This window comes from Pinus tabuliformis, chromosome 9 (genome assembly GCF_031772625.1).
Source record: "Pinus tabuliformis cultivar Carrire ecotype Pingquan chromosome 9, CPIR1, whole genome shotgun sequence".
NCBI classification, from domain to species: Eukaryota; Viridiplantae; Streptophyta; class Pinopsida; order Pinales; family Pinaceae; genus Pinus; species Pinus tabuliformis.
The window spans coordinates 1,549,526,860-1,549,547,427 of NC_142307.1; the positions used below are offsets into that span (position 1 = coordinate 1,549,526,860).

General features: G+C 38.6%; 1 protein-coding gene across 1 annotated transcript in view; it reads right to left on the reverse strand.

Annotated features, from left to right (window-relative positions):
- Positions 1 to 20,568, reverse strand: part of LOC149154508 (pumilio homolog 23-like) — a 261,613-nt gene that overhangs the window by 69,518 nt on the left and 171,527 nt on the right. The window contains exon 7 of the mRNA XM_089439529.1: positions 4,073 to 4,258. Coding sequence (XP_089295655.1) covers positions 4,073 to 4,258 — 186 coding nt within the window. The remainder of the gene's footprint in view (positions 1 to 4,072; positions 4,259 to 20,568) is intronic.

Sequence of the window (20,568 nt, forward strand, 5' to 3'; positions counted from 1 at the left end):
TAAAGATATTATTATTATTATTATTATATATAAGGAAAATTTTAAAAAAATGAAAAGTGGATATTAAAAAAAAAGGAAGATAGCCCTTGTTTCAAGACTGTGTTACCAGCAAATTATACAAGCGATGGTACCAGTAAAGTCGAGTTCCATATGTCAAGATGACAAATGCAAGATAAAAATTGTCAGCAATATAGCAATATAGCTTTGAGGACAAAGCTTTTGAAGAAACAGGGAATGTTACGAATATAAATTATATAAAAGAAATGAATATAAATAATAAATAATCAAAATAATAATTATCTTAAATAGTCATTAGTTAAGCAAAAAGGTATGTCTAAAAGACATGCCCAATCATGAAAGGACACCTGTCTAGGTATATAAGCAGGGCCTCATTGTAACATTCAACATCACTTGTACATTTTATCATATTAATAAAAATATTACTCACAAATACATTTGTGTATTTTACATTTAAAGTCAATTAGCTATAAGTTTTGTTGCTTCAACAAGTCGGCCCTGAAAGGAACAAGTCGGCCCTGAAAGGGACAATTCGACCTCCTCGATGTGTATATATAGAGAGCAGTTCAACCTCATTTGGCCATCATTTGGTCATCACTTGGTCATCATTTGGTCATCAAAGAAGAAAGAGCAAAAAGAGAGAGAGAGAAGATCTAGAAGGAAGAAAAAATCGAACTTTTTTCTAACTATGTTAACACGTGCGAAGTACCAAGGCAACTCTGCGACCTACAGGGCCGAAGTTCTATTTCTGGGAAGGTGTTGGGGCAACTTTGCGAAGTTGCAGGGCCGAAATTCTGATTGGAAGAAGTTGGGACCTTTGTTGACTTGATTAGTGTTAAAATTGGCAACTAGGGCCAAACTCCACATGGGTCATCTTATTTATGGCAACTAATATTTTTCTTGGATTCCTTTCTCCGAGAGGTGTACGATTGATCTAAAGATCATCTGATTCTAACATGTAAAAATGAAGATATGAATTTATTTGTATTATTGACAAATTGTCAAGGTCGGCCAGCAAGCAAAACAAGCATTTTAACCCCCAGATCATCCTCAACGTTGCATATAAAAGGAGGAGACCTCAAGTCATTCTTTCATCATCTCATCTCAACACATCTCTCTCTCCTCACTTGATTGGGTACACTAATCTGGGCAGCAATCTCTCACATGTGCGAAGGAAGGAGGACATTTTTTGTTTGGTTGTTTGACTGCGTTGACCGAATTTCAGAAGGCTGTATTTTGGGTTGCGTTGACCAGCGTTGACCTCCTTTTGACTGTGCATTAGGTGAGGCATCTTCTCCTTGGCAAGCCACAGATTTGGGCACTGAAATCGAGGTGATTTGACCTCCCATTTGACCAGCGTTGACTTCCCTAGATCTGGCCGCAGTTTGACTTTCGTTGACCAGCATTTGACTAGACTTTTTCGAACTATTTTGGTTTGTTGTTGGAGGCCGAAGTTGACTGGGTTTGATTGAGCTTCTTAAAGGAAGAATTTTGCCCTGTTTGACCAGTGTTGACTTTTCTGGTTAGGGCTTTTCTGCTACTATCATAAATTATCAGATTTGTAAATTTGTATTATCTCTCTCTGCTGAACTATTGAAGAATATAAGAAGAATTGATCAAGGGTTTCACCACATTGGGGTTTGTCCCTGGCTGGCACCATATCTTGGGTCCTCTTGTCTTCTAATATTTATGTTTATGTTCTATCTGTATTTTACTATCATGTTGATGTGAATGCTAAATTGGATATGGATATTGGGCTAATAAAGAAATTGAAGTAAAATGCTCTTAAGCATAAAACATACCAAAATTTAGCAATTAGACTTGACTTGGTTGAGGAAGACTTGAAGGAGGGCTAACTTGGGTCTTGTGGAAGGTCTTGGTCTTGGGTTTTGGTCCTGGATTTCTCACATTGATATGATTCTATAAGAAGAGAAGTTGATTGGGTTTTTCCCCTTGTCAGGTTTTGCCCTAGCTTGGAGCCTATATCTTGTGTTCATTGTCTTTTGTGATCTTCATGGTTTATGTTTTGGTAATTTTTTGATGAAATGGAACATAACATAATAATAAGAAGCCAATACATATTCACAAGCAATTATCACGTAAGAGAAATCAACCCTATTTTGCTGCCCTAGTGATTTCTCAATACATTCAACATTCTTATATAAATATATTACTTGTCCTATTATGGATACTTACATATTCCAGATATTTTTAATATTCTACTGAGTACGAACTTTGTTCCTTACACTAATAAAATATTTTATTATCGTCTTCCTTCATACTAGTTCCGTGCATCCACTCACTTCTCACTTTTCTTGAGATTGCTACCCCTCGATATCCTCTTTCTTCATCTTGGTGAGCTCAAAATAGGCAATTCTAGTAGAGAAGCCGCCATCCAAGAGAATATTGCTAGGCTTAACATCACCATGAATTATAGCAGGCTCACACTTGGTATGCAAGAAAGCCAAACCCTTGATAATATCCATCATAATCTTGAATCTTTTCATCTAGTCGGGCTACACAGGATATCCATCATCCAACAAAGCATCCTAAAGACATTGATTCCCAATATATTCATAAACCAAAAACATCCTTTTCCAACCCACGTAGAAACCCAAGAGACCCACTATGAGCTAACTTTTCTTGTAATGAAAACCTCATTATGAAACTCACACTTGCACTACACAAAATTGGCATCTAGAACCATGATCATGATTTCCATTCCATTATGCAGTTGCCCCTTGCAAACTACCTTCAAGCCGCACTAACCCAACTTTTGCCCTCATGTGAATCCACTCTAACGTCCTAATCAATGACTTGTTGATTGCCTCTGCATGGTTCTCCTCTTGTTGGAGCTCAAACATTCCACATCTAGCCATGCCTAGCCATGAAACTTTGCAACCAAAAATCTGTTGTGCATCTTCTTTATTTAATCCAACCGCCCTATGCTCAAAGCTAGGTTTTTTTTGCATAGTTTTGTGCCCTCTACACTATAGAGTTTGACTCTTGTCCTAAACGCTCTCCTCACACACCCATTCATGGTGAATATGGCATCACTAATCTCTTGAGTGCTTTACCAGCAATCAATCCCCCCTCTCTACCCAAGGTACGAACTCGTCTGTGCCTTGCTGTAGGTTTCTCCACTATGAAATCCATGCTCGCAACTTCCAAGGCCTTGGCCTCTGCACCTTAACAGCTACCATAAACAAAAGAATGAATGAATCCTCCAATCAACAAAGAAAGAATGTTTACTACACTTTGTTGAATGAAAGAGTGCAATACGTGTATTAACAGATCAAACTCCTGACCGCATTTCCCATTGTAGCAATGAGAAGTAGATGGGCATTGATAATGGCCTTCTATCCCTCATGGACTTTCCTTAACACAACATTCTCAAGGGAGTTCTCCAAGTCAACTCAACCACTAGAACCAACATGGTAAACCTCATTGTCACTATGTCCAATCCCACAGAACAACCCATCCAGGGCCAGTTCGATCTGGCCCCCACCTTTGTGATCTACCTTCATTGCATTACTGCAGGAATTTTTTATTCGGTACTTGCCTCATAAGCTCAACACACAATAATTCACTTCTGCAACTTCTACTGATGCCATTTTTTTCTCCCCTTGCCTAACACAACTCTCAACCCAACTAGAGAGAATAAAACGGGGGAAATCTTCATGGGTAAGCATACAAAATTAAAAAAAACCAAAGGTAACTCTTGATTTTTTTTTTCCAGACTTGAGCCATATTGTCACTCTAAGACAGTGCAGAGAGTTTCAGCAAGTTCTGTAAGCTGCCAAAAGAACAATTTTATGATGTTTATACTTGGATAATTAAGAAGTAGATAATACCAGAAAATACTCAGAAATTGAAGAACCCAACATTGGACTTTAGATTCCAACAAAAAACACTGAAGAATAAGTGAATGAGAAATGCAGAGTAGAACAGTATAAATTAGTTACTGAACAAGAAATGAAGGGAAAAACACTGCAAATCATTTGCCAAAATATTTGAAACAATTTGTCAAAAGCAAAGATCGAACACAACTTACACTTGGATAATTAAAAATGATTTGCAACATTACACAACCAAGAACCGACATCTTATTTCCAGATGGCCATTGCCACTTGGATCTCCCTGTATCACTTGAGAAATTTTCCAGATGAAGAACGTGTGGTACAATGCAGTTTGGAGAAGCAGAATCAGAATTGACAGCATGGGCTAATGCTCGACAACACTGCAAAACAATTTTACAATGACAGGAAGTTCAAACTCATGAAATAACTAAATTTAAATTGCCAGTATTTTCGTCTAAAATTCTCAACACATAAACTAAATGTGAATAAGATAAGTTTGACTTTTTTCCAATAAATGTCTTAGAAAGCAAGCTTAAATTTGTACTTAGCTGGCAGGCTTGCCAAACGATGGTCTATCCAGTTCCAAGGCCATAGTGTATCTATATATATTTTTGTGCATGTAATTCTTTGTCTATAGGTCAACAGTATCACAATATGGCAGTGGTACATTGATTTAATGCAATGATAAGATTCAATTCATCTAAGATGAATCACAGATTACGGAAAATCACTTCGATACTAATCTAACTTCCTATTAAAGCTTTCATACCAAGAAACACAATGAGAGAGTGATTCTAGATGATTGGGATAATATTAGAAATATATCTTTGAAATTCCTGGGTCTGCCGCATGCACAATGGTACTGCAGCCTGAGCAATGCTCCAGGGAAATTTGTCCCAAAAGTTTACCACAGGGTAATAGAAAAACCCCTGAGGTAAATTCCAATACATATTATTGTTATCAAAAACGCAATATTTGTAATTCTTATATAATATAGACAGCCTTCATAGCTTGAGTAGTTTGTTGGGCATGTGGTGCCAAAAGTTGTGAATAGGGCTTGGGTAAAGGACATTTACGACCCTTATGCTTGACATAGTATTAGCACCCATAGTCTGTCCAAGGGTGTTTTCCTTTACTTTTTTCTTGATAAAGTGTACATTCCTTTTATTGCTACTTCCAAACCTTGGGTATGAAAAAAGACTTGGGTTTAGATTTTGCAATGTGTTGAAAGCTAAGTTGCAGGAAACATTGGTGAAGGGTCCATTTCCGCCGTAAAAAAAACGGAAACGAGGGAACTCGTACCGTACAGCCCAGAAACTTGTTTCCAGCTGTACTGGCCCGTTTCTCGAGGAGGAAACGTGGCCACTACGACCGGAAACGAGTTTCCAAGTCGTACAGCGGAGTTTCCTCTTCTAACTTGACGTTTTCTTGTATTGTTTTTATTTTTTCGCTTCTAATTTTTTATTGGGTGACTAAAATATCTTATGGATGCTTCTAGATGCCTCTCAAGTTATAAAAAAGAGGATTTTTTTGAGTGGGGCAGCCTAATCAATGTTCAAACCTATGGCCCTAGTGTTGTTATGCAGTTGATGGTAATGTTCAATTCTTAAAGTAAAAGGATGAAAATGGAAAATAAAGGAGAATGTCGTGACATTCTCCTTTATTTTCCATTTTCATCCTTTTACTTAAATTTTTAACATTACCATGAAATGACTCAGGATGTTTGAGAGTGCTTTCGCCCTCATTGGATTTCATATGGAGAAAGTAGAATTTTAGATCTCACTCAAAATCTAGCAAACTTATCTGTTTTTCAGTATTTCAAGATTGGCGGGATTGCAATGTTTCCATTGGATTTTTTCATGTACTAGGGTATGGAACTTGTATTTAATCAAAAGAACCAACCCCTCTATGCAGGGGAGACTCCCAAAAATCAAGAGCACGTAGGGTACTAGGGTATGGAACTTGTATTTAATCAAGAGCACTAAGGTCGTTCGACTATGTAGGAGGAGACTCCCAATGAAGCACGAGACAAAAAATTAGAAATTTCTTGTGGCTGATTTTGGATATTGCTATTTTCATTATGTGATCATTCATGAGCAAATGTGATGTAAATTTCGAGACTTATAGTTAATGTATTGACAATTGATAATTTAATCATAATGTAATAAATTAAAATGTATCATATATGCTTTATGATTGCACATTATTTCTTAAATGTCCTAATATATATATGTGTGTGTGTGTGTGTGTTTGTGTGTTTTAAAACCGAAACCGGTGACCGGACCAGTCCACCTAATGAACCGGGTTTTGAACCAGAACCGGTCGAACTAGGACTGATCAGGTCTAAACGAACCGATTTAAAAAAATACATTAAATAATTAATTTTTAATGAAAAAAACTATTTTTAAGATTTAAAACCATGATTCCAAGCCAATAAAAACAAGATATGCAAGGTTTGCTCATCTATATACAATGTAAAGGTGAATATATCAAAATGGCATTGAGTGCAATACATATCCGCAACTAAATACATAATCAATGAGGCTCTAAATGGCCTCTAGAGTCCGAAAACATGTTCAAAGCTATGGTGTCACTGAACTACTACAAGTCTACATATCAGTGATCAACAACATGATCAAACTCATCACGACTAATAGACAAGAGATCATCAACATGAGCTACATAAATAATATGCCTCCAAGTTTGAGGACTCCTAAAACTCCTCTATAGCTTTAGTAGTAGTAGCAAAAATAGACATCAAAACTACAAATCACTGATCAACATGGTCACTCATGAAACTCATCATTGATTCAATGCTACTAGAAATACATAAACATCATCAACAAGAGATACATGAACATCATCTAGCTCAAAGTCTTCAGACTTGAATTGCTCAACCTTATAACATGATAGAAATTGAAATGGTTTAACATGCCTAACCAATGATTTTGGTTTGAGTGAAAGGTTCATCTCCTCAACCTTATAATGTGGTAGAAAAAGATTAGCATGCCTAACCAATTGTTTTCCTTTGAGTGAAGGGTGCATTCTTGTTAAGGCCATGGTAGAGGAGTTCAACAATTAGTACCACCAACATCAACAAAGTTCAACAATCAATGCCACCACGATCAAGGTTCTTAAAGGGCTTCATGCTCTTGATCAAATGCCAATCTCATACCCTCACACATGATAGAATCAAATGGAAACATTGCAAACCAACAAACCATGAAATCCTGAAAACCATTAAGTCTGTTGAATTTTGAGTGAAATCTAGAATTCTAGTTTCTCCATATGAAATCCAATCAGGGCGAAACCACTCTCAAACATCCTAAGTCATTTCATGGTAATGTTAAAAATTTAAGTAAAAGGATGAAAATGGAAATTAAAGGAAATTTCAGTTTTACTTCAGCTGGTTTGACCACAAACCGGCCAATTCCGTCCTAAACCGGCTAGTTAGGGCAAAAAAAAGGCGAAATGAGGAGGTAAACTGGGTTGTTAAGCCGGTTTGACCGCCTACCGGTTCAGACCAGCCGGTTTTTAAAACACTGATATATATATATATATATATATATATATATATATATATATATATATATAGAGAGAGAGAGAGAGAGAGAGAGATTGTGTTTCCCCGTTTCCAAAATTTGGGGGGGTCATGTTTCGTGCCCATGCCCATTTCAGAAACTCATACCCGCTTCCCCGCTTCGTGCAACTTAGGTTGAAAGTTTTCCTATTGACCAAACAGCCCAGTTATCATGTCATGTGGGGGTCAAGTTCCCCGCACTACCTAGTTCTAGAGCTTCTTGAAGTGCGTTAGAACAAAATCTAGCACCACATGTAATGTAAAGTCCCAAAGCATCAAGGACTTGTCCTGTTCATCTCAAGAAGGTTACCCACTATCACCTCAGTAGCTCTTCCTCTCTCTTTTGGTTGGCTCTTCTCCAACTCAATGCACCACATTAATGTAAAGTCCCAAAGCATCAAGGAGCTTGTCCCGTGCAACTCAAGAAGGTTACCCACTATCACCTCAATAGCTCTTCCTCTCTCTTTTGGTTGGCTCTTTCTAATATTCCCAACTAGAATATTCCAATTCCTGCACTTAAAGTATTTGAGTTTAATGTAATGGTTCAGTGAGGTGACTTTACAGACAGTTTGTATAATGTGTGTTGTAGGTAGCTGTTTGTAGTTTTAGACTCAAAAAGGAAGCATAACGAACATATATGCCAAATGAAACTTGATATGATATAACAGTCATGTCGTAGCAAGACTTTGAACATGCCAACATCACTTGTATTAAAATTGGAAATATACATACCACTGATAGTCCATATGACAGCCAATAATTGTGGGATCGGAAGAGGGATACCAGCAAGCAAATACGAATCGTATGACTGTATACAAGTGCAGTAATAATTCAGACAAATCATCAGCAATACCATCACCTTCCCGCTTAACAATACATACATAAATGTCAATTTTAGCTGTGTGGATAAGCCCAGGAATTAGGTGCTGCTACAGGTATAAGAAATGTGAGACCAAGAGGAATTTCAGATCTGGAACAAACAGCCGCCAATAGAACTTGTCTTGGAGAGTCCTCTAATCCAACTCGGTGTTCCTTGATTGGCTGCTACATGCAATTTACTAATTCAGCCTCCTATCCATGAGCTGCTACTGGCCTAGGGACTGATTTTCAGATCTGAACAGTGCCCCTTAATTCTGCCATTCGATTTCCTTATGACTGATGTCAATGTCTCAAGCTACTCGTCCTCTTCATGGGAATTGCTAGAAACTTCTATGGTCCTGTTCTTCATCCTCTTGCAGACAGGCTGAGATCATAAGGAACAAATCAGAGATTATAGTTCTGCCAGTATAACCCAAAATTACAGTGATTTCTGAAGTATTCAGCCTCTTCAATTATGCAACAATTCTTTCCTTGTAACACTGCAGGTGCACACCAAAAATTCGTCCTTGTAACACAGCAGGTGCACAAATAAATGCGGTCCTCCCTCTGTATGCAACCTGGCCCTTCCTAATGATGGAATTCTGGCCTATGAATTTGACCCCAGGAACAGTCTCTAGAATTGATATTTGACACTCCTCAGAAACACTAATCAACTTAGCCTCTGGGTGGAGAAATGAATAACCCTGCAAATAAATCACAAGGCCAGTAGTCTTCTGAAATAAAAATATCATCAGATCTAAGGGAGATAAATCAAACACCCAAATCAATTAAGCACCCACGGAAGATCACAAATAATCTTCCCTAAAAGCTAACTAGGGTGACACTCGAAGTCCACCGAAATTAGCTATCGAGTTTCGCTTGAAACTATTAGAAATTTGCTTGAGCTTCCTTAGAATGGAGGAGGAATTGAATGGCAAACCATTCTAAGGAACTCCTCATTTTGTAATTCTTCATGTGGTCTCCCTTTAGCTCCTAGATCCCCTCCCTTTTTCCCTATTATTTTATTGGTGAGGGCCATTTTCCACTTTTTGCCATCATTCCAATAAAATAATAATTTCCTTCCATTCTCCAATAAAATTTTTTTTTTTTTTTCTAGGTTAAGACTAAACTAAGTACCCACGGAGAATTGAACCAGTGACCTATCGCAAGGAGTGCCTTAACAGCGCACCCATTCACCGTCAATCCAAAGCCTCGTGGGCCTTCTCCAATAAAATATTACTTTGCCGCCATTCCAATAAAATAATAATTTCCTTCCATTCTCCAATAAAATATTACTTTGCCGCCATTCTCCATTAAAATAATAATTTACTTCCCTTCTCTAATAAAATATTATTTTGCCGCCATTCTTCATTAAAATAATAATTTCCACTTTTCTCCCACAAAAAAAAAGAAATTTCTCTTTTTTATTTAATATCTCAAAAATTGGCAAAACTCCTTAGCGAATTTGCACTCACAAAAATTGGGAACATGACACTCTTCTCCAACTCAACGGGATATCTCTAAATAAGATTGCTAAGGCTATGGAGGGAGGGGGGTGAGGGGAGAGACACGGGAGGCCAAGGTAATACTAGAAGAGTAAGCCTTAACAAAATGTATGTTTGTTGTAGCATATGAAATGGGGTAGAAATAAAAATGGGATAAGTACTAGATAGGAAAATGAAGGACAAGAACAAGGGATGAAAAGAGAATGAAAGGAAACCGGTGCCTATCAATCATGGGCTAATGAAGTCATAAATTGCTACACACATGGAGGGACTTGATTTGCCACATTCACAACTACTACAATGAATACCTCTAGTGATGAAAGGGGTATTTTCCACCTCCAACCACCTCATGGTGATAAATCTATTTGATACATTCACCTTTTTAATTATATGAACTCAAGGTAAGGAACTAATGTTTATTACATTTACTCTTACAGTGTTTGCTGGAAATTTATATGGAAATGAATCCTGGAGGACCCTAGAAGGTACCACTCATCAACAAAATATAAAAGTGTTGTATTTTTCTGAATTATTATTTCAAATCTGCAATTAGTTTTTTAGAAGAATGGCAATAAACAGAAATTAAATCAAGAGGGAGAAACCTCCTCACATTGACTTAATAAAATATTCAGCCTTATATTGAAACAAGAAAATATCTATATAATTTCACAACAATAAAAGCATTAAAACTTACACCAATATAGAAAGATATACCCCATGTCTTGATTAGTGATCAATCTTGATGGTACAAGGAAGATCTGTCAATATTCAACTCCTAAGCTCCAATGCTTCATCACTTCTCTAACTCCTAACTCCCAAATCACAAATTACAAATCACTAATGAAATGGAGAGAAACTCTTCTTTATATAGAGTATTTCTAACAATTAAATTCATTACTTTCCTAATTCCATGACAAGTCCAACAATAAATATTGGACTTACTTAGATCCTCACCCACCAAAGTTAACTTGTCAACTGTGATCATGTTAATTTTAGATAACAATGGTATGTTCTATGCTTGCAACAATTACTTCAATGTACTCTTATTAGCCCAATATTAATTTCACTTATTTTCTAATAGCAATCACATTAACCAATAATCACATTGACAATAACTGTAGATAGAACATAAACAATAAATGCAGAATACATGCCAAGACAAGAGAACACAAGAATTTGGCTCAAGCCAGGGAAAATCCCCAAGATGGGGAAAACCCTTGATCAATTCTTCTTATTATAAATATCAAATGTTCAGTGGAGAGAGAGAGAGTACAATAATACAAATTCAAAGTCAAATTTGACTTGCCAATTGATGACCCAATACCACTGTCCAGAACAGCCCTGTCAAATCTCCAATCCTGTCATTAGTCAACAGCAGTCAAATCAGCCCTAACCAGAAAGTCAACAGAAGTCAAAGTCTGGTCAAATCCTTTCACAACAGCTCAGTCAAAGGAGAGATAAACTCGGCCTCTCTTACTGGCCAAAGTCAACGCAAAACAGTCCTCTAAAGTCCAGTCAAAATCAGTCAAAAGAGAGAATTTCTGCGGTCAAAATCCGCAATTTATCTCTGTGGTCAGCCCAAGTCGAAGTTCCCATATCACCTCAGTTTTTGTGCCAAATAGTATGACCTGCCCAAATAGAAAGATGCCCAAAAGATTGAACTGAAATTCTGCCCAGAAAGTCAAAGTCAACACTGGTCAAAGTTGCAGACAGCTTCAGATTTTCGGCCTCCTGAAATTCATCCTCCTTTCTGCCACACGTGAAAAGAACAGCTTCCCAATAAGGTGTATGAACCAATCAAATGAGGAGAGAGAAGAATGTGTGAGTTGATGAAGTGCCAAATGGGGTTGGAGGACACTCAATTTTATATGAATCAACGAGGGTCAAAAGACATGTCTCTTGGGCTTCATGAGCCTACATGATGATGTGGCCAACCTTGACAAATTACACGTGTGGGCTTGCCTTCAAAAATATATTTCTCTTTGTCCAAATTTAGTGTTCTTTGGGTCAATTTTGGTCCTCTCGAAAACAGGAATTCAATGCAAAAATTATCTCCATCAAATGAGTTGTCCAACGTGGAATTTGGCCCTAGTTGCCAATTTTAACAGATCACTATTTACCCCTCTCATCCTAGCTCTTCACCACTACTTCCATGGAAAAAATCAATCACGTAATAAAATAATGGAGTGGTTGTAACCTCCAACAAGCTAAGCTCAATATTAGAGGGACAAATTAGGGTTTTGATCATGATATAACTTCAAAAACTAACAAAATATCTCCTCCACATATGCACCCTCCAAGATGAAGCTCCAAGAATAGTAAGAAGACCAAGGCATGCAATGGCCCACGTGTGGCACTCCTCAAGCTCTAAGTGCATACAAGATGCATGTGATGGGGCACTTGTCCTCCTCATGTGTCACAAAGTCCTCCATAACAACCTCCAATGTAATAATATATACATGCCAAGTCAAATAGGTGAAGGCACTCTCCAAGATAGCTGAAATAATACCAACTGTAGTTAAAAATATCCATGCAAAACCCTAGAAAAATAAGCCATGTAACTACCTCAGACAATCATCAAACATAAAACATCGTCGAAATGAAGTGTGCCCTAGGAAGAAGTATCAAAGTGGTTAGCTTCATCAATATGCTTGCCAAAACCATGTATTGTTTTCCAAAACTATTATCTAATTTCCTGATAACATGTGCACAATTAGGGGGTGACCTACATTGTCAAAGTGGTTACACTCCTCATCAATAAAATACTAAAATACTCCTCCATAACAACTCCGTAATGATTCTCAACAATCCCAAAAAGAGTGTGCCTTATAGAAGGTGCCAACATCTCCAACAATAATAAAATAACCATGTTTTCCTTGAAAAGTATGCCCAAGAGGGAAGCTTTCCATCAAAACCCCCTCCATCAACTTCCAACTATCCCCTTCAAGTGTGAAAAGATGCTAGGTGAAGTACAGTGCTCAAGAAATTAGCCTCCAAGAGGTCAACATAGGGTCAAAAGCCACTAAAGTTATTAAATCATCCTCAACCTTTTTGCACAAAGGTTGACAACCATGGTCCATATTCAATTAATCCCCCCATGACTAAATCACCATGAATATATGTGCCAATGCGTGGGTGTGCCCATCAAGGTGTTATACCATGCAAACAAAAGATGTTCTCCCTATTAAAACCCCCACCATGATAACAATAAAACATAAGACTCAAACTAGGGTGCACCACTAGCAAGCGATCAATACATCAAATAATACCATCCAAACTAGGAAAAGGCTAGCTCGACAAAAAAGTTCATGTAGTACACCACCCCATTTGCAACCCCTTCCTGCCCCAAAAAAAACAAACCTACATAATTACACGCCAATAAGGGTACATACATAATCAAATACACCCACCCCCTAGATGCCATTTAACAAATGTCACAATGTTGTATCATCTATGGAAATCTAATAGGAAATAAGTGTTGAAATATGTAACTAGGTTTGGTCTTCATAAATATCAAATGTACTTTTGATTCTTGTATATTGTAAAAAGAAAGAAAAAAAATTTATTTTTATTTCTGTAGCATAGATTTCATGCTCAAGGTCTTTTATTTAGAGGTCAAGCACCCATTGAGTGCTTCTAGGACTTGTCATATGGTCAAGAAGTCAAAAGAGTCATTGTCATATGAAGAAGACCCCATCGGGCACATTGTAACATGTAAAAATAATTATTTTTGTATTTAAAAGTGTCAAAATACCCTCCAAGGCCAAGTCGGCCTCGCAACTAAGGAGTCGACTTCATTAGGGCATGTTGTCCTCATTGGAAGCCTATATATAGAAGGGAACTCAACCTCCTATGGACACTCACTCATCTTCTCATCATCTACGCGAAGAAGAAGCAAAAGAAGACTAGCGAAAAAGGAAGAAGGACGAAGGATGAAAGTTTGGGTTATTTCTCTCTCTCACACACGTGCGAAGAAGGAAGGCTAGGGTTTTGTCACTGCAAGGTCGAAGATGAGGAAATTGCAAAAAGAAGGTTGAAGAAAGGTCTATTAGATCACCTACAAGCCCTAGAAAGAGGAACCTAAGCAAAAGTTAAAGGAAGCCTTGGAAGCCCTAAAATTGCTCACACATGTGGAAGCAGTAACTGTTGCAAGGGCCAAAAATTTCAGACCTGCAGTGGAGGCCGAAATTTTGTAGTTGAGGGTCGAAAGTGTGCAGCTAGAAGAGATTTCACTGGGTGTGACTTGGAAAGAGGAAGCACATCATCAAGGAGGTCAGACTTGGTCTTGGAGGGTATTGGTCTTGATCTAGAGGTCTTGGAATTCGTCATGTGAAGAATCTATAAGAAGAGGAGATTTGTGGGTTTTCCTCTCAAGTGGAGAGGTTTTGGCTCTGGTTTGCAGCCTACATCCTGTGTTCGTGTATTGTTGATCTTCTTGTTTTGGTAGTTGTTTGATGACAAGAACAACATAATAATAAGAGAAGAAGCTAATAATCAAGAAACTTAAAAATACATCACAAGCAGTTATCAAGTCAAAGAGAAATCATCTTAGTTGTAGCCTTTTAAATTTCTCAACATGGTTTCAAAGCTAAGGTTGGCTAAGGGCATGATGAAGACCACTACATCCTTGAAGAAATCATTGAAGCAATGTTCTATGGCGGCAAGTCATCTCAAGCAAGGTATCAAGCCATTATGGAATTGTAATATTCCTAATGGAAAATTAACAGTGATAAACAAAACATACAATCGTACATGTAACACAAAACCTACACAAAATTAAACATCCAAAAATGAACCAAAAAACTGTGCCAACTGAGCCATTTATTATAAATTAGTAGGGGTACATATAAGCATGAAGTGAGTGCACCTGGGCTTTCCCAAGGCAAGCTAAACAAGTACCAAGGGGAAAAGATGGATGCCTGGATGCTAGAACTTCAATCCCCTCTGAGTTTTGCACTGGCCTTGGCAAACTACACTGTTGACTAGAGTAGAACTGTCGTTTGACCCTCTTCTAGTGCTCAAAAAATTCTGGGAAATTAACCCCAGACTCCTCTCAAATAACCCAACAAAACCCAAAAAGGGTTTGGCCTAGTTCAAAACCCCGAAATTACCCCCAATTTCAGCGTCCTCCTCCAACTATTGGGTAATTCGACCCACTTGGCAACGCTGCTACTTATTGCCTCCAAAAACATTGAATCTTCCCAAATTTCTCCTCAAGCTCCCCAACCAAATCAACTCCTAAATCACCAACCAATCCTCCACAATGAGCAGCCTCCACCAAGGACTGTGCAGGCCCCAAGCAAGACACTCCAACGTTGGCCTAGAAGAAAAGGATTCAACCTGAAGGGTAGCCTCTCCAAACCCTCAGCTAACCCCTGCAAATTCCCCTCAGTGATGACCGCTCAAAGCCCGGAAGAATGCTGCAATGTCACTAGCTTTCCCCAGGAAAGTGTAGCTCTCTTTCTACGCCCACACTACTCCAGATAACCACTAATCTGCTCGAGAAATCACCTCTGGAACAGCTCCTTCCCACAACAATGGCACTCGAAGTCCATCGGAGAAGAGTTGAGATTTCTCCTTGGAAATCTCTTGTGTTGAACAACACTTGCAGACTTGGCTCAACAGCTCAAGCGTGTTAGGTGAGTGTGTTTGTCTAAGTGTCAAAAGTCCCAAAATGATGTGAGCTTCCTCTATTTATCCTTGGGCTACCCCCTCTTCATGTGGGTCCCATGCATCAAACCCCTTCCTCCAAAAATCACGAATTGCCCAAGGGGTCTATATTTCCCTCTTGGGTGGCCCCCACTAACCATTAAGTATTCGATTTGCCTTATTTTCCCTAAGTGAGTACCTTCCTTAGCCAAAATTTGAGAGTGGGGTCCTCCAACCCACTTCTCCTAAGTTGGAAATCCAAAATTATCAAAATGGAACAAAATTGTATTCTCACCTAGCAACAATTTCTAAGTGGAAATATCACAAGAATCTCCTATTATCCATCAAGAATAGTATAACCAACTACAAAGGACGAAGGGTTATTCTCATCACTTACAGGTACGTTTGAGGATGAAAATATTTGGGTAATCGACAATGGAGCATCAAGACATATGATAGGCGAGCACAAACAACTAATGGCCTTATAAAGAGGAAAATCGTCCTACTTTGTTGAACTTGGTGATAAGAAGAGCTATCCTGTAAGAGGAATTGGATCAACTTCGTTAGAGCCGGAAAATTGTGGAAACAGTCATCTGAATAACATTTTGTTCATGCCAAGTTTGCAAAATAACTTACTTTCTATTTCATGTCTAGAAGATAAGGGAGACAAAGTTGCTTTTATAGATGGAAAGGTTGTAGTATGCGATAAAAGCTCTAACATCGACAATGCAAAAATCATTGGGATTTGTGAAGGAAGACTCTTCAGATTGTTGACCCCTCTCCCTCAAGCTTTGGTTCACATTGAAGTAATTCCATGTGAACTTTGGCATAGAAGATTTGGACACCTTCACTACAAAATCTTACCAACTCTAAATTTGATGGTAAATGGCATCCTTAAACTCAAGGAGGATCATGAAGGAGTACACAAGGGATGTGCATTAGGTAAAAATGTTAAGAGACCATTTGGAAGCGGTGCTTCAAGGTCAAAAGAAATTATGGATCTCATTCACTATGATGTCTATGGTCCTATGTCTAAGAAGTCTCTTGGAGGTCATCGATACTATGTAACATTCATTGATGACAACTCAAGGAAAACTTGGATCTATTTGCTGAATTCCAAGGATAAAGTATTCAACAAATTTTAAGAATTCAAAGTTGAAGTAGAGAACCTTACAAAAGGGAGGATAAAGGTACTATGATCTGACAATGGAGGAGAATACACATCTAAGGAACTCATAGCTTTCTGTAAGGAGGTTGGGATTAAGAGGGAGTCGATAGTCCCATATAATCCTGAACAAAATGGAGTTGTTGAATGAAAGAATCAATCGATTGAGGAAAGTGTTAGAGACATGTTAAATGATCAAGACTTGCCTAAATTTCTGTGGGGTGAAGAAACAAAAATTGTTGTGTATGTTCAAAACCGAAGTCCTCACAGATCACGAGACAACATGAGTCATGAGGAAGCTTTCACTGGGAAGAAACCAAGTGATCTCTAAATATTTGGTGGTCCTGTCTATATTCACATTCCAAAAGATAAGAGAAAGAAGTTGGATCTTACAAGCATGAAGGGAATATTTGTTGGTTATAGTAACAGTTCAAAAGCATATAAGATTTACATAAAGGAAGGGCACCAAATAGAAGTGAGTCGAGATGTAATCTTTAATGAAAGTATTGCATCCAAGAAATCTAAGGACCTCCCGATTGACTCTGATGATGAAGAACCTCCAATATTTGAAGAAGAATGCACTAGGGAGGAAGAGGATTCAAATCATGAAGAAGTAGGTCCCAACGAACCTGTGCAACAAGTCATCATCCCCGAGAGTAAAAAGAGACCTAATTGGTTAAAGTCTACTCTTCTAGATGCGAATGGACATGGAGCAGCCAAGGGTATGTTTAGGGAAAGGAAGAAGCCTAAAAGATATTCAGGGTATGCAACCTATATGACTAAGTTAATTGAAGCAAAACCATCCACCTTTGAAGAGGTTATCAAACATCAAGAATGGAGAGATGCCATGAATGAAGAATATCAATCAATAATGAAGAATGGAGTTTGGGAAATCGTTCCTAGGCCTAAAGACAAATTTGTGGTAATTTCCAAGTGGCTCTACAAGATTAAACATGCAGCAGACGGAAAATTTGATAAATATAAGGCAAGAATTGTGGTTAGGGGTTTCCCGCAACAAGAACGCATTGATTATGAAAAGACATTTGCACCTACCGCAAGGTATACAACTATACAATCATTGGTCTCTTTGGCAACATCGACGGGATGGAACATCCATCAAATGAATGTCAGCACAACATTCCTTAATTGTACTATCGATGAATAAGTCTATATAGAACAACCCTTGAGATTTGAAGTAAAAGATAGAGAGACTCATGTCTGCAGGCTGAAGAAGGCACTTTATGTCCTTAAGCAAGCACCAAGGGCTTGGTATGCAAGGATGGACACATACCTACAAAGAATGGGCTTCTCGAAGAGTTCTATTGATCTCAATCTCTATATCAAGGTTGTATAGGATGAGCCCGTAATCATTCTTCTATATGTGGATGATCTTCTCATGGCAGGTGTGGAATATTAGAATATTCCTATTTAGTGTTTAATGCTCATTCTTTTAGCTGTTGCTATTTTTATTCTTTTAGCAGTTTCTTAGATGAAACTGATTGTTTCCATGTCCTACATAGAACCTTGATGTTTCTATTATTGTAAATATCTTTGTATTATTATTGAGCTTCAGCTTGCTCATCAATTAATTAATTCATTAGAAATCCATATGCGTGTTTCGCACTGTTTTAAGGTATCAGAGCACAAGGATTTTTTTTTTGAAATAATTTTTCATAGTTTGAAAAATTCAGTATTTCATTTCGAAACTGCTCTCAGGGTCTGCATCTGAGTTTTTTGTTTTCAAGCTGGTTAACGCTGTTCGAACTTGAGTCAACGACGGGCTCTGCTTGGGGTTTCACCATTACCCTGCTCGTTCCTTAGTCATATTTGGACTCAATTCGCAGTCCCTGCTATATCAACCAAGGAGATAGCTGCTCGAACGCATTTCAAAGCTCCCGACTGCTGCTACATCTACCACAGAACGACTAAACTTTTTCACGCCTTCTCCGCCCCGCGCTCGCACCAGAGAATACATCGCATGATCGATTCTTATAAATCAACGCAGGCGTAGCACTGGGCTCGTTGTTCAGGACATTTGAAACTCATTTCTCGCAGGGAAGCATCACCACTCCGACTTCACAAGGTCCACAACGGAGACACGGTTGCCCACGAGCGTCAGGAGCTGAGTGTTATTTGACATAATCACATTTCCGCTCCTCCCTTTGTAAGCGTTTTTTAATTTCCTTGGCCCTCGACGTATCTTCAAAAGTATTGCGTTTTTGACTCATCCTGAGAGACAAGGCGCGGGCGGCATTTGCCTGCTTCCATTTGTGGGCTGAGAATTTGTCAGCAATAACAGCGATAACACCGTCGTAGAAATTGGCTTCGACTGCAATGGCTACTCAGCTTATTGACGGCTTCCTATACGAGCTCCTCAGCGTTTTCTTTCTCCGCGTAGCAACAAAAATTTCTGAGCCGAGGGCACGTAAGTACGCAACAGTTCTTTGTGTTTTACAGCCATCAATTTTTTCAAGGAATACTTTAATTCGTACAGCAGAGAGAAAATCAAGGGTATTTTATGCACAGAACTCAAAGCATGTATTAGTTTGGGTGCTTGATTTTCTACGTAATCTGTCAGTGACTTCTACAAGCAGGAAAGGGAGATGAGTTGATTTTTTTTTTATCAAACAGAGTTTTACCTTTCCAGAAATTTCGTGCCACTGTTTCTTCATATCTGTCTTGAGTTTCCTGCCTGTGGGCCCAATTTGTTGATGTATTTAAAAGTTGTTCCTATCTAGTGTTTGTTTAAGAAAATTGTGCTTCTTACGGTAAAATCAGTTTCCTTTGGGCATCACTTCATATTTACATCAGCATCTGTCAAATTTTGTCCGGATCAGCCGGCATTCGCATTGAAATCCGTGCAGGATTTTTTGTATTTTCTGTGTCTTGGGAAACGTGCAGATGGCTTCGTTAACCAATCTGATGTTGGAAGGCAATCAGCGCTTTACTAGCACAAATTATAACATCTGGAAACAAAGAATGTTGACCATTTTTGAATATTGGCGTCTTGACCAGCTTGTTTTGGCCAAAGAGCTCCGTCCTGGTACAGCTGGTACCGATCAAGATAAGTTTGATGATCGAAATCGAGAGGCTGTTATGCTTCTCAAACTTTCCTTAACTGATGATCAGTTACCGCAGATTCCTTCCAGCAAAACTGCTGCTGAAATTTGGCAACGTCTTAAGGAATTGCACGAGACATCCGACAAGAGCAGAGCCTTCTTTCTCAAGAATCAGTTGTTCTCCATCATGATGGACGAACATATGTCATTACAGGAACATCTTAACAGGATTAAAGACATTCGAGATCAGCTCGAAGCCATTGGTCGGACCAGGGAGGAAGAAGATATGGTAGTCATTACTCTGAAAAGGCTACCGAAATCTTATGAACACTTAATAGAAACACTCAACATTACCACCACAAATGTTGATCTGAAGTTTCCAGAGTTATGCACCAAACTCCTGCAGCAGGATCGGTGGAAACAGCAGTTTGGTAGTGGTGCTTCATCAGTGTCCTCAGAAAATGCGTTTGTTGCCAAATATCAGTCCTCTCAGTCCTTTCAGCAGAAAGGCTCTTCTCAGCCTTTTGATCTTGCTAGGAAGAAAAGTGTGCAGTGTAATTACTGTCACAAGTTCGGTCACATGAAGAAAGATTGCCGACAGAGGATTGCTTCTGAACAGAAGAAACAAGGAGGGCCCCATCAGACAGCGAATGTGGCAGAACATTCCGAGCAGACAGAATCTACCTTTTACGCTTTATGGCTAAAAGGTCGTCAGATCATGTCCCGTCTTCTACTTGGTACATTGACTCTGGTGCATCACGCCATTTCTCTCACAGGCGTGACTAGTTTATTGACTTCTCACCTTTCAGTGATTCCGTGGTATTTGGTGGAGGTGAAAAGTACACAGTGGTTGGCAGAGGTACCGTTCAAATCC